The sequence below is a fragment of the Rhincodon typus genome, chromosome 3 (genome assembly GCF_021869965.1).
Source record: "Rhincodon typus isolate 14 chromosome 3, sRhiTyp1.1, whole genome shotgun sequence".
Taxonomy (NCBI): Eukaryota; Metazoa; Chordata; class Chondrichthyes; order Orectolobiformes; family Rhincodontidae; genus Rhincodon; species Rhincodon typus.
This window is the reverse complement of record NC_063334.1, coordinates 28,813,396-28,828,501: the sequence shown is the minus strand read 5'-3', so window position 1 is coordinate 28,828,501 and position 15,106 is coordinate 28,813,396. Positions and strand designations below refer to the sequence as shown.

Below are 15,106 nucleotides of genomic sequence, written 5' to 3'. Positions count from 1 at the left end.
TCTAATGTGACAATTCCTCACTAGTTGACATTCAACTATTGAGGTGGAGTTGTTGAAATATTACAACAGAGCTCACGGATCAGTTCAACAAGATCTGACCTGCAGAGGATGCCCCAGATAATGACAGGCAAGGAGTAAACATCAAGTTGCAAAAGAAAGAGAACCTCAGTGACTAAAACAACTGGAGGGACATAACACGACTGTCAGTATCTGGCTACTTCGGAGCACGGTGCTTCTCAACAGACTGAAAACAGAAATATGCTGCCTAAGGAATAGGCAGGATGGAAGGTCATGCTGTGAGCAGATTTTATATGTTCAAGAACATCAGTTGCAAAGCCTAGACTATAAAGGAGCCATGTGTTATCAACTTCATTGATTTCAAGAAGATTTTGATCCCATTGATCGCAGTCACCCTGGTACATTGTAAGACAGGGCAAAAACCTGGGGCAGTACATTAAGATCTTCAAACATTTATAATGTTTACTCTAGCTGCTGCATCAACACTAACACATGCACTACGGACTCCTTTAACATCAAAACCGGACATGGCAAGGTTGCATACTCTTTTTCCTCTTGATTATCAAAGGAGAATGTAGGTGCAGACTGCGGCATTCCCTGGCAACATTCCTAGTTTTCACAGATGACATTACCTTCAAAGGACTGGTCAGAGACCCTGATGGGACATCATGACAGAAAAGGACAACTGACACTGCCAGGACACATCCTTCGCCTCCTGAACATATGCCCTTTCCAGAATGGCAGAGTGGACATGTCCAGGCAGTAGTCAAAACCTGGGCTGGCCAAAGTTGTAATACATTCAAGGCGGACCTTAAAGAGCTGGACACTACCTGAGCTGGAGCATAAAAGTTTGCAATGGACCAGACCCAGTGGCAGAGTCTAGCTGCCTAAATGTTCTGCATTGGATTGGAGGAATTAAGCCTAAATAAGGCTATGTAGGTTTGCTTTAAAATAGTAACATGGGATCTTTTATGTGCAACTGGCAGTGTTTTAACATCTCATCCAAAAGGCAAAACCTTCAACAGTGCAGCAGATTATTACATTACAATGATACCTTTGATTTTTGTGCTTAAGTCCTGAATTGGGGCTTGAACCTACACCCATATGACTTGGAGATATGAATACTATCTACTGAGCATGCCTGAGGAAGAAATAGAAAGTGAAGTAACAAGGGAAGAGGTTTGTGTGAAGCACTGGGCAAAGTGGCCCATCTCTGTCTTTTACATTCTATGTGATTCTATGTAAAATCCCTCTTGCATCTTTTTCTAAATGATGCTGTGCAATGCACAACCTTCACCCATTAATGGGCAAGTTCATTATAACGCCCTTAATGTTGGCCAAACGGTCAAATTCTATTGTGATAAAGGTTACAATGTTGAAGGGACTTCCTCTGCTGAACGTATGGCCAATGGGAGCTGGGGTCAGCCTGTGCCTGTTTGTAAAGGTGAGCGCAATACTATATCCTACCTGTCTTTGATTTTCATTTGACACTTGACAAAAAATGCCTTGTGTATTCACAACTCACCCACAATATCATAAGAAGCTACTAAGCTGAATTCAAGCTGCCTGGCAGTAAACACAGGAAAAGGCCATTCAAACCATCTTGCCTGTGCTGGTTCTCTCCAATTAGTCCCAACTCACTGCTCTTCTCCCAGAACCATGCAATATTTTTTCCCTTTACAAATATAAATATTTTTTAAGAGAGGTGTTGCCTAGTGATATTATCAATGGACTATTAATCCAGAGACTCAGATAATGTCTTGGTGACCAAGGTTCAAATCTCACCATGATGGTGGAATTTGAATTCACGAATAAAAAAGTCTGGAATTGAGAGTCCAGTAATGACCATGAAAGTATTGTTGGTAAAAATTTTCATCTAGTTCACTAATGTCCTGTGGGGAAAGTAACTGCCATCCTTACCCAGTCTGGCCTATATGTCACTCCAAACCCACAACAATGTGGTTGACTCCCAACTGCCCTCTGGGAAATTAGGGATGGGCAATAAATGCTGTCCTAGCCAGTGACGAACATAACCCATGAATGAACTTTTTAAAAAATTTACTTTACAAAGTTCCAATAGGGGAGGTGATGGCCTAATTGGTATTATCGCTGGACTGTTAATCCAAAGACCCAGATAATGTTGTGGGGACCCGTGTTCGAATCCCACCATAGCAAATGGTGGAATTTGAATTCAATAAATATCTGGAATTAAGAATCTAATGATGACCATGAATCCATTATTGATTGTTGGGACAATACCATCTGGTTCACTAATGTCCTTTAGGGAAAGAAACTGCCATCCTTACCTGGTCTGTACCTACATGTGACTCCAGACCCACAGCAATGCGGTTGACTCTTAACTGCCCTCTGAGCAATTAGGGATGGGCAATAAATACTGCCTAGCAACAACGTCCTCATCCCGTGAAAGAATAAAGGAAAAAAAATTGAATTTGCTTCCAATGCCCTTTCAGGCAAGGAATCCAGAATTCTGGATTAATGGAGAAAGATCTGGCAGATTCCACTCAATCCAGTGGAGTTCCCATCCAGTCCATTGAGTTCAAACTGCCCCTGCTTTGGGTCGATGACCTTTCATAGGAAATGCAAAGCATCAAGAAATGAGCAGCTGCTGAAAATCTGTTCAGTCTCTGACATCTTCTGTCTTAACAACATTGACCCAAAATGTTAATTTTGTTTCCTCTTCTGCGGGTGCCTTCAAGACTGCAGAAAATTTCCGGTATTTTTCTGCTTTTTTTCGTTCACATTTCCATCATCCATGGTATTTTTACCTTGAGGCAAAAGGGAGGTTGTTTGTATCACACAATGAGATTTGTCAATAATAAAGAAGTTAGACTGTATTCTTTGGCATCAGATAAAAAGACTTACTGTTAAAAGGGATACATTACTATTGTGCATGTTGATCATGGCCTGATCAAAGAGATATCCATAGTGAAACATGGATATCAAAGAAGTGAATAACAATTTGAAGCACATTGCTATTTAACAATACAAAATTCCTTCGTCAACTTCCATCAACCATCAAATCAATATTAATCTCATTTGATTTCATTTATGTAATTGTTGTAAAGGAATTAACTTTGAATAGTGACCATCTCCATTTTGATCATAAATAATTGCACAAAAAGCATTTGTCTGAACCTATCTGTAACAATGTACATGCTCCACATAAGCCTCTTCCCACCCTCTCTTCATCTCATCCTACAAAATATCCCTCCTTTCTTCATCAACTTATCCAACTTGCCCTTAACTGCATTTGCAAAATTCATCACAACCATTTCCTGTGGTAGAGGTCCACATTCTCACCACTATCTATGTAAAGAAATTTGTCCTGAATTCCTTATCGGCTTTATTATTAAATGTCTTACATTGATGGTCCCTAGGTTTAGAGTTTGTAGAAGACCATAGGAAATAGGAGCAGAAGTAAGCCATTTGATCCCTTGAGCCTGCTCTACCATTCAACTGGATTATGACTGATGTTGTATCTCAGTATCATTTCCCACACTCTCTCTATATCTATCAGTCTCTGTCTTGAATATATTCCATGTCAGAACCTCCACAGCCCTCTGGAGTAGAGAGTTTCAAAAATTCATCACCCTCTAAGTGAAGAATTCCTCCTCATATGTGTCCTAAATCACCAATCCCTCATTCTGAGATTGGATCCTCTGGTTGTAGACAAAGGAAAACATCCCTTCAGCATCTATTGAGCCCTGTAAGACTTTTGCATGTTTCAATGAGGTCACCAATCATTTTTCTAAACAGTTGGCTGGAAAGCATAGAATTGCAAACTTTGCTTATGTGCTTATTAATTTAAACGAGGTGTTATGCAAAGGACTTCAGTGTGTTCTGTTTAAACAGCAAAACATTGTATTGTTCCTCCCAACTTGCCACAGGGTGTTGTTCTTACAGACACAGTTATCTGTGTGTACCAAAGGTGACCATTAAGTCCAGAAAGGTTATCACTACACAGACTATCAGTCATTACTTGTCATAATAAACAGAGATGGAGTCCAATTTCTGTCTATTGTGGTAGTAAGTAAAGAGATGTGATGTTATTCCTTACCAGTAATGTAGAATGAGGAAATGTGTATATGTTAAATGTTAGAGCGGTAGGCATAGATTTAAATCATCCAATTGTACAGAAAGAAGCCATTCAGCCCATCATGCCTGACTCTTTCATACAGCTATTTAATTGGTCCCACTTCTACCGCCCTTCCACACTTTCCCATAAACACTGAAATTATTATCCCTTTTCAAATATTTATCCAGTTCCCTTTTGAAAGTTTCTGGTAAAGCTGCTTCCACCTCTAGTGCATTCCAGATTTGTGTGAGAAGTCTCATGTTGCCTCTAGTTCTTTAGTCTCCTCCAGCCTTACGTCTGCCGTGAGATATCTACATTTCTCTTTTTCTGACTGCTGCTCAATCCTGATTTTTATCAGTCAACCATTGGTGACCAATTCTTCAGCGGTTTAGGCTCCAAGCTTTGTAATTCTCTCCCCAACTCTTTAAGCCTTCTTTAAAACTTCCCTCCTTACCAAGCTTTCGCTTATTTATTCTAGAAAGTGCCAGTACAGTTAGGGCTTTTATTTGTTCCTGGGATGTGGGTGTTGCTGACTTGGCCAATATTTATTGCTCATCTATAACTGCCCTGGAGAAGGTGGTGGTGAGCTGCCCTGGAGAAGGTGGTGGTGAGCTGCTGTCTTGATCTGCATGAACTGCACACAGGGTAAGTACAGCCACAGTGCTGTTAGGGAGAGAGATTCAAGATTTTAATTAGATTCTGACAGAAGGCTATTGACTTGCATATTCTGTTCTTATTGCTGAATATTCTAGCATTTTTGCCTGATAACCTTTCTACATTGAGGAGAATGGATAAATATTCCCTCAAGGATTAAAACAGCTGAGAAAGAATCTATGATGAGGGTAATCTGTGTCAGATCTACAGGTGGGGATTTAATGACCTGCCTCAGTCCATCCATTCCTAAATTCACTGATTAAACTAAGTCTGTGACCAAGAATCTTCAAGATCCCATCAACAGAAAACATTCATAATAATATGTCAACCATTGCACATTGCAGAACTGTCTCGCCATTGGAAAATCTGGCGAGACAGTCATTATTCCAGTGTAGATGGGAGTTGTGTGTGGAGACCTTATGGAATCACTACATAGTTTTGCCTGGAAATTGAACTTTCTGCTGGGCAATTTCTTTTTCATCCGGAACCCTCTGAAAGTCTCCTCTTAAATCATGAAATTAAGTAAAATAGATACTCCGTAAAAGTTAGACGACTAAATATGTGGTCTAAATCCCCATTAACTACTAAACTGATCCTATAGTTGCCACAAATACTTCTAACTACACTTCTTCATACAGACCCCGACCCTGACCTAACACCTCCTGGGGACCCCAAAATTCCAGGGACCTGACATTCACCAAGACCTCGAACATGTAGACTGGATCTGACCCCCGACAATCACCCCCACCCTTGCTGCTAGACACCCACCCCAAACTGACACCCGCCAAACCCAACCTCATGACACCACTGTCAGTGCTAGAGCTTACAACCACTGCCTTCCCCCCAGAGGCCCCTGGATCCAATCCCTGACCTGCTAGACCAGCATCAGACCCAACAACTCTGCTGCTGCCACCATTACCCAATCTTCAACCCCACCATTGCCAGCAGCCTGGACGCACCAGTGCTAGTGCTGGACACAACCACCAACCCTGCCCTACTCCCACTGCCTGCAGACCTGATACCTGCCTTCCCCGATGCCCGTTAGACATGAATTCTCCCACCGACCCTGATCTCTTTAAACACTGCATCACTTACTTTGCTCCCTACACCACCTTGTACCCTACTCGCTTGGAACCTTAAACCCTTCCCAATTGGCATCCTATCCAGCTGACAGCCTACCCACCCTGCACCTTATATAATGGCACCCTGCTCCTCATGAGTTGGCATCCTATATCCCACCCAATTGGCACTTTCCCTTCTCAGTATCCTAATGTCACATTTAATTTATGTACTTACTGTTTGAGACTAGCTGCCAAAGTGGCATCAGGACCTTTCGAGTTCAGAATATGGCAGCTGACTGCTGTGAAAAGAGGGTGTGATTTTCTTTCTCCTGACAGTACTACACTACAAGAGAGCTGTCAGAATGGAAGTACAGCTCCACATTTCTGAGGCACCCCTGACTGGAATCTCCTCTCAGAAATACAATCTTTTATAAAGAAAGAAGGGATAAAGTGACAATCTACATGAGACTGCCAAACCCCAGAAAAACCGGCCTGTTGTTTCTGTGGTGTGGAGTTTGAGCTCTAGTGACTTTAATCTCATGTATTTGCAGTTATTGTGTTTCCATTACAGAATGACAGATTAGGGGTTGTGTTTGATTGCTTAGGAGGCAGGATTCGAAAAAAATGTAACTCTCAATCGTGGTCTCAATCTGAAAGTTTATATACAAAGTACTGGACTAAAGTAGCAACTTATAATGACATAACTTAGTTCACTATGTGAATGTGTACAGGGACAGACATTCTAACCAGTCATTCTTTACCTCAATGAGCACCAAAATAAAATGTGTGAAAGATGTTCCCAAACAACAGGCATTCACGTTTGTTTCATACAATAAAACAAGCCAAAGAACTGCAGATGCTGCAAATCAGAAACAAAAACAGAAATTGCTGGGAACATCTGTGGAAAGAGAAACAGAGTTAATCTTTCAGGTCCAGTGACCCTTCTCCAATTCTGAATATTTGTGGTGCTCCTGATCTCTTTGCATTTTGGTGATCTCTCAACAAGGGTCCTTTCCCTCAAGAAGTATTCCACATGAGTATTTCATAAATTGTAATTTCTCTTTTTTTTCTCTTTGACAAAGAAATAACATGCGGACCACCAGTTCAAGTTAAAAATGCCTTTGTACGAGGATTGCTTCACCACGTGGGAGATATAGCAACATACTCCTGCTATGGTGGATACATGCTGGAAGGGTCTCGAGCAAGTAGTTGCCTAGAGAATGGAACCTGGAGCAGACCCCCCATTTGCAGAGGTATTGAAAAATCACAAACTTGACCAAACTGCAGAGTACAATTGCCACTAACCATCACACTTTTTCTTTTCTCTGTCTGTCCTTACTTTTCTAAAGGCACTACCTCATCTGCAGTAATAGTTGAGAGTGTCAGTGGCCTTGCTAAGTGGTTTAATCTCAAATGTCTGCAGTTTTTCCCATAACTGAAGACTTCAGAACAAATCGACTCTTGCCTTAGCTCATATTAACTCATGTTTAAAATGCCATAAATCACAACATCTAAGTTGACCTGGCTTATCAGATAACTCTCTTTGTTCTGGCCTCCCAAAAAGACATAGTTCTGCTCATTTTCAACATATAAACTGAACTTCATTTACAGCTAAAACAGGCTATGGTCACATTCATTCTCAACTTAATTTTTCACCCCACAAATGTGTGTTTTACATCATAGTGTGTTATAGCTGGGTGCAGAGATCAAGCAGGAGATATGCTCTGTATGGTGCAGTTGTAGGGAGTTTAAGACACACTCACCCTTTGTATCAGATGCCAGTGATATTTCAGAATGGTGACCATCATCCATGATGGTGATTCACTTTTCTACTTGGTGTGTAAGTCACCTTTGGAGGAACCTTTTAAAGTTTTTAAAGTTTGCGATGAAGGTTTCTGTATCTTCTGTCTTCTCAGGCAGTGAGTTCCAAATCCAACTAAAGTTTGACAGGTGAACTTACACATCAGCATCTACAAATCAATAATTACTGTTGTGAAATGGTCCAGCTCACACACTTAGAAGTACTCAGTCATTATTACACAGTGATTATCAGCCTGGATTATATGCTCAGGTTTCCTCTTAAAACATTCCTTGGAAACAATTTCCTCAATTAAGCTTTCTGTTAGTTGACCAAATATCTCCTTACACAGCCTTTCATCATTTTCTGGTTGAGACCTCTTGTGAAACACCTTATCATGTTTTATCGTATTAAAGGTGATTTATGAATGCAAGTCATTGATGTTACTCTGGAAGCTTTGTTGCTTAGGGACTACAATGAAATTGAAACTGAGATTACACAAGACTGGTAAGTAGTGGCATGGTACAAAATCATAGGCACAATACACACAGATGAATTACCGCAACAAATAAAAAAGACCTCAGTCAAAACAAGAAAGTTACTTCACCATATTGGTTTTCTTCAGAAACTGTGCTTTGCAAATAGTGGGAGTGTGATCTCACATTATTACAGAATCAAGAATTTTCTGGGGGTTTTCTTATCTTGCTGAGACTACAGGGAAGAAAAATCTTTGTTAGGCCTGAATCCTTTATACCTTATTCAAAGTCAGATTGCATAACTGAGAAAAGGGCGTAAAGCAATAGAAATATCTTGCATTTCCAAAGCAAATATTACTATTTCATTACACCCTAAAGCTTATATGATACTTTTGAAGTGTAGTCATTGTTGCAATGTTGGAAATAATGCATCCAATTTGTACACAGCAAGCTCCCATAAAGTTCATGATAATGACCATTGAATCTGTTTTATGATGTTGATTTAGGGATAAATATTGGGCAGAACATTGGGAATCTGTTTCTCCTTAAAATAATGCTGGGGAACCTTTACTCCCACCTAAAAACAACAATGGGACCTTGGTATAAGGCTTCATGCAGGAGGAAGCTTTTCCAACAGCATAGTATTCCCTCAGAATTGGTAGCTTCGGCCTGTGTTATAAAGTTCAAGTTCAACTGAATCTTGAACCCCCAGGACCTTCTAGCTCAGAGGCAAGAACATTATCCACTGAGCTACAACCAACATAATTCAATAAGTGTCTGTCCTAGGGCGAGACTTACTGCAACTCCTGGAACCTGACTTTAATTTAGCACCACGTGAAAGATAGACCATTTTAAACATTAGAGCCACATTCTTAATCATTTAATAATAATCCAGTGAATCTGGTACTGTACAGACATTACATCAGAATATAGAGAGATTGAAGTCATTCCTTTCTTGAATAAAAGCAAAATACTGTGTATGCTGGAAATCTAAAATAAAATAGAAAATGTTGGATTAACTCTGCATGTCTGGCAATGTCTGTGGAGAGAAAAACCAAGTTAATATTTCAAGTCTGATATGACGTTTCTTCAGAACTCTTGAATTTTTTTGCCTGTCAAAGAGTTAACCCACTTTGCAGTACTTGCTCTGTGCCTGGAGCTTTGCAGCAGTTCATATGCTTATCCAAGCCTTTTTCAAATGTTTTGAGGGTTTCTGTGTCTACTGCCCTCTTAGGCAGTGAGTTCCAAACCCCAACCACATTTTTCAAAAAGAGTGTTGCACCTTCATTGATTCTCCAGTTACATCCTCATGAAAAAAATTACACATCAGTTCCCCTCCAATCCTTCCAAATATCGCTTTAAACCTAAACTCAATGTTTATTAACCGGTCTGCGAACAGAAATGTTCTATTTGGTCTCTTCATGTTTCATGTACATTAATCAAATCTCCTGTCAACTTCCACTATCAAAAGAAAACAAAGCCAGTCTAGCCAATCTTTCCTCAAAGCTAAAATTCTCAATTTCTGGCAAAATCCTCTCAAATCTCCATTTCACACTCTCTCTAGTGTGATCATATCTTTTCTGTAATTTGTGATGACTGTATGCAGGACTCTCACTGCGGTCTACCTAGTGTTTTATACAAGTCCAACATAACCACCCTAAATGCATTCCATCACACTTTCCCAGACAGAATTTCCCAGACTTTTCTGTCCACCTGACCAGTGGATTGATATCTTCTGTCAATCTACAGCATTCTTCATCACTGTGAACTACATGGCCAATTTTTGTATCTTAATCATGTCCACTAAAATGAAGTCGACATCATCTTTATGTAGCATGAAAAGCAAGGAACCCAGTACTGAGCCCTGCAGAATCCCAACGGAAACAATCATCCAATCAGCAAAACACTTGTCATTCATTTCTTTCCTGCTACTGAACCAATGTTGGATCTAACTTGTCACTTTTTGGATCTCATTCTTCTAACCTGTCTGTCTTGTGAGATCTTGCAAAATGGTCTTACTAAAATCTTTGGCAACTACATCAAATATGCTATCCTTATTGACCCTCCCATTACATCCTCACTGATTCCCCCATTACATCCTCATTGACCGTCCCATTACATAATCATTCATTCTCATTGACCCTCCCATTACATCTTTATTGACCTGTTATATTCTCATTCACCCTCCTGTTACATACTTATTGATTCTCCTGTTGCATCTTCATTGAACCTTCTGTTTCATCCTCACTGACCTCCTGTTGCATCTTCTTTGACCCTCCTTTTACATTTTCATTTAATTCCTGTTGCATTTTCAATGACCCTCCTATGTACATCCTCAGAAAATTTTAGTTAGACAAATCAAGTTAGACATGATCTTCCTTTAAAACATCCATGTTAACTGCCTTCGTCAATCATGCCTTTCTCAATGTCAATTTGCTCTATCTCTTGGTATTTTTTTTTCAACATTTTGCCCACTAGCAAAGATAAACAGACTGGATTGTAATAATAGGGTATATTCATCTTTAAGCAGTAGTGCAACATTAGCTTTCCAACACCAGATGTACAGCCTGATGGGATTGAGAAATAACAATCCAAATCTCTGCTTTCTACTTTTCTCCTCTGAGTAACTTGGGATGCATTTAATTTAGTCCTTTCTTTCAAAGGTACTAAACCCCTCAATATTTCTCCACCAATATTGTTTACTCCATCCAATATTTCATTCATTTCAATCAACTATTTCCACTTGTCTAAGAACCAGGGAGATGGTATTGTAGTAGTAATATCACTGGACTAGTAACACTGAATTTTAAGCTAATCCTGTAAATGCATACATTCAAATTTCACCCACCAACCAGTGCAGTTTAAATCCAATTAATAAAATCTGGAATGTAAAGCTTGTCTCTGTAACAGTGATCATGAAATTATTGTCAATTCTTGTAAAAACCCCATTTGGTCCACCAGTGTCCTTCAGAGAAGGGACTCTCCCATCCTTACCTGGTCTGGCCTATATGTGACTCCAGACTCACAGCAATGTGGTTGGCTCTTAACTGCCCTCCCAAATAGCCCAGCAAATCACTGAAGGGAAATTTGGGATGGGTAACAAATGCTGACTTTGCCAATAATGCCCACATCCCATGAAAAAATAAGGAAGGAAAAGTACTGGTGCAGACTAGTAGATCAGGATTTATCTGGACTTAGTCTACATACTCTTCGATTAAATACTCATGCTTCACACTAACGGTTTACTGCTTGTTTCTATTCAATTAGCTGTCTGCAGGTTTCCCTGTCAGAATGGTGGAGCCTGCGAAAGACCAAACACATGCACTTGTCCCGAAGGATGGATGGGGCGTCTCTGTGAAACCCGTGAGTATTACAAGGCTGCATCATTCTGCCATCTGCAGTATTACTGTACCACGGAGTACCGCATGACCAACTTGATTAAAATTAGACTCTGCTTAATGCTCCTTTAAAGCTGACTGGCTCCTGGTCAAATTAACAAGAGGGTTTAGGGAAAGCATTTGTGTCCTAGCCTCCAGTATGATAGCCCGTTGTTATCTGCATTGGGTGAAAAGTGATATTAGTCAACTAGATACAGTTGAGATTAAAAAAAAGCTAATATGTTGGAAATAGGTTAGGGTGAGATTTGAGATTGGTGTCATAAAATTATGTTGTTGGACAATTCTCTGAAAGCCTGGGTGAATAACTTTGGAGACACAAATGCAAATCCCACCGTGAATGCTGGTGAAGTTAAACTCAACTTCTGGAATAAAAAACAAGCGTTAATAATGGAAAACAGGAAACCTCTTGAGTGCAGTTAAAACAAATGAATAAAAAACAATCCTGTTTACCAGTACTCTCTTCAGGATTAGAATCTGCTGTTCTTACCTGAAATGAAATATATGTGACTTCAGACCCACAATGATATGGTTGATTCTTAAGAGCCCTTACAAATGAGCTAGAAAGTCACTCAGTTATATTCAAGAAGACAGCTAGCTACCTCCTTCTTGAGGACAATTAAAGGTGGGCAATTTATACCAGCTTTGCCAGCAAGGCTCTCATCCTGTGAATTAATTTTAAAATGCTAACATCTGTGATGAAAGAAACATGGTAAGGGAGTCATTGGAGCAGCATAGATTGAATTTGCACGTCAGGACCTTGTGGAATACCTGAAGCAGTTGGCTCCATGGGAATTGCCCTGGAAATTGAATTTTCTGATGGGCAATTTCCCCTACACCTGGAACACTCTGAAAGAATCCATTCCTGACAGAGAATTTGGAGGGTTTCAAATCACTTAAATGTAATAGTTACCCAGGAAATGTTACAGAATTTTTCTTTTGAAAAACTACTCTAACTCCTGGGTAACTATCAAACTGAAGCCCTCTCAAGGTGCAATTTCACAAGGTGCATGCAAGAACGGTACATGCCACTTGCCATATTAGACATTAATAAGTACTCATGTTGGGCTGATAAATGGGCAACAAACCTTGATAGGACCTGAATTGGAAAGCATTTTCTCTCTTTGTTAGCATATCTGAGCTCTACATTGAAGGAGTTTCAGCTCAGTCCTTATTTAGTACTTCATCCTTAAGTGTGTCTACTTTGACCTATTTGCACCAGGTGCTCCATCTGACCCTGAAGCACTCAATCCTGACCATCAACACCAAAACAATAAACAGTTCCCATTTAGCAATATTTTCATCATCTTAATCCCAATTTTATTCAATTTAAAAGCAAATATGCAAAATGCAGGAAGTAAATTTACATTTTAAACAAGCTCTCATTTTCACATTATTTAGTATTAATCATAGAATACTGAATTAAATTTAGTATTTAGCATGTGCTGATTAATGTGGAAAATTAAACATAAGATGTGATGCATAGCTAAGAAAACAGTGAGGGAAACGTCGATCATTTGCCAGTTTTCACTAAACACAAACTGATCCCAGCAGTGAAGTAGTTAATTCTGATTTGAGGAAGCCTGTACAGAGTTTGAGAGACCTCAGAAATGTGAGTAACAATGAGAAATACATCTTCAATTCATTTGAAGCTTACATTTTCTGGAATCTGTAAGTTGATACACAGCATTACAACAGATGCTAAGCACCAACAGACTGAGTTCACTTTTGTCCTGGAGTTTGTGGGGATTGTAGACGGAATTCCCGGACACTCGCTGAGAGCAAAACACCTGCAATAAGGATCATAAGAGGCCATTAAGAAAATTAACAATGGTATATTGTTTCAATTGTAAAAACATTTGACAGCAAAAAAAAGATACTGTGTAAAGTGGGTGAGGCAGTTAGAGGCACATACGATAAGATATGATCTCCATGAATACGCCCAGCCAGAATTGGCAGCCAGCCACAAGAGCCTGTACAAAACTCCCTTGTTGCAACATAAACAAATATTCTCGGATGCATGCTCAAGAGCCTGATACATGGTTCCTCTTCCTATTTTTGTACACTAGGATATTATTCCTTTGAGTCCCAGGCACAGGGCTTCAGTTCTGCTTACCTTTATTACATGAAAAGCTCTTGATTCTGACTATACGGAACCCACTCAAAAATGAGTCTTGAAATCACCTATTGAACCTACATCTTTTCCCTCAAGTGTTTCCCAAGGTCCAACCTGTGGTTCACTAAAATGAGCAACACTTATTGGGTATCCTTTACCTAACCTTTAATTCCTTTACTGTTCAAAAATCTATCTATCTTTGCCTTAAAAACATTCAATACGGTAGCCTCAACTGCTTCACTGGGTAGGGAATTCCACAGAATCACCACCCTTTGGGTGAAGAAGTTGCTCCTCAAATCAGTCCTAAATCCGCTCCCTTTTATTTGGAGGCTAATGGTGTTGTCTGGGACATTGTCTGACAGGTATGAGTCCATAAGGATGACAATGTCAGGCTGATGCTTGACCAGTCCGTGAGACAACCCCCAGATGTTAGTAAGAAGGACTTTACAAGGTTGATAGGGCTACTTGTACCATTGTCATTTCAGATGCCCAGGACAATGCTAGGTGGTCTGTCTGGTTTCCTTTCCTTGTTGAGACTTCATAGAAATTGATACAACTCAATGACTTGCTTGGTAGATTCAGAGGGCAGATGAGAGTCAACCACATTGCTGTGGGTCTGGAGTCACATCTGGCCCAGACCAGGTGAGGATAGCAAGGTGTCTTCCCCTCCATTAGTGAACCAGATGTGTTTTTCCTGACAATCAACAATGGTCATTATTAAATTCTTACTTCCAGATATTTATTGGATTTAAATTCCACCATTTGCTATGGCAGGACATATTAGCTGAGCTTCTGGATTAAAAGTCTTGCAATAATATCACCAACGCCATTGCTAACAACTGGCCTTATTTGCTTTTTGCAATCTGTACTCTCAATACATTCTATTCCTATTTCAGATTGCAATGCTTTGCAGTTGATGTATTATTTTATATTGACCAGTTAAACTGATTGGGAACATGTGACTGCACGTTAAGACACATAGTGCATCTGAAGGGGTGACTGCAAGGGTTCCTTAAAGTAATGAGGAAGCTTCCCTGGTATAATAATAGCCTCTTTGCAACATTCAAAAAGAATAATTTAGATTTGGATACACCTTTTTTCTGACTTCAGGTCTCCAAATGAAGCTGTGTTTGCTTGCTGCTGTAATGTAGGGAACATGGCAACCTGTGTTTGCACAGCAAATTTCCATAACACAAACATGATTTTATAGCAGCTATTGATTGAGTGATAAATGTTGAACTGGGGACACCAGGGTAAACTCTCCTTTTCTATTATTCCTTTTTTTTCATATCCATGTGAAAGGGACAGTCCAGGTATCTGAATGGTGGCAGCGGTATAATGTAATGTTAGTGGATTAGTAATCCAGAGGCCCACATGAACACTCTGAGGACATTAGTTTTAATCAGAGATAGTAGGAACTGCAGATGCTGGAGAATCTGAGATATCAAGGTGTAGAGCTGGATGAACACAGCAGGCCAAGCAGCATCAGAGG

The 15,106-nt window shown here is 39.9% G+C and overlaps 1 protein-coding gene and 1 long non-coding RNA gene across 2 annotated transcripts in view; one reads left to right on the top strand and one right to left on the bottom strand.

The window, feature by feature from the left end:
• The window catches only part of svep1 (sushi, von Willebrand factor type A, EGF and pentraxin domain containing 1), a 176,588-nt gene extending 165,015 nt beyond the window's left edge, over window positions 1-11,573 (top strand). Inside the window, exons 43-44 of the mRNA XM_048620145.1 lie at window positions 6,912-7,082; window positions 11,371-11,573. Coding sequence (XP_048476102.1) covers window positions 6,912-7,082; window positions 11,371-11,573 — 374 coding nt within the window. The remainder of the gene's footprint in view (window positions 1-6,911; window positions 7,083-11,370) is intronic.
• Window positions 11,574-12,793: 1,220 nt separating this feature from the next.
• The window catches only part of LOC125482310, a 37,601-nt gene continuing 35,288 nt past the window's right edge, over window positions 12,794-15,106 (bottom strand). The window contains exon 3 of the long non-coding RNA XR_007261605.1: window positions 12,794-13,288. This is a non-coding gene — a long non-coding RNA (uncharacterized LOC125482310). The remainder of the gene's footprint in view (window positions 13,289-15,106) is intronic.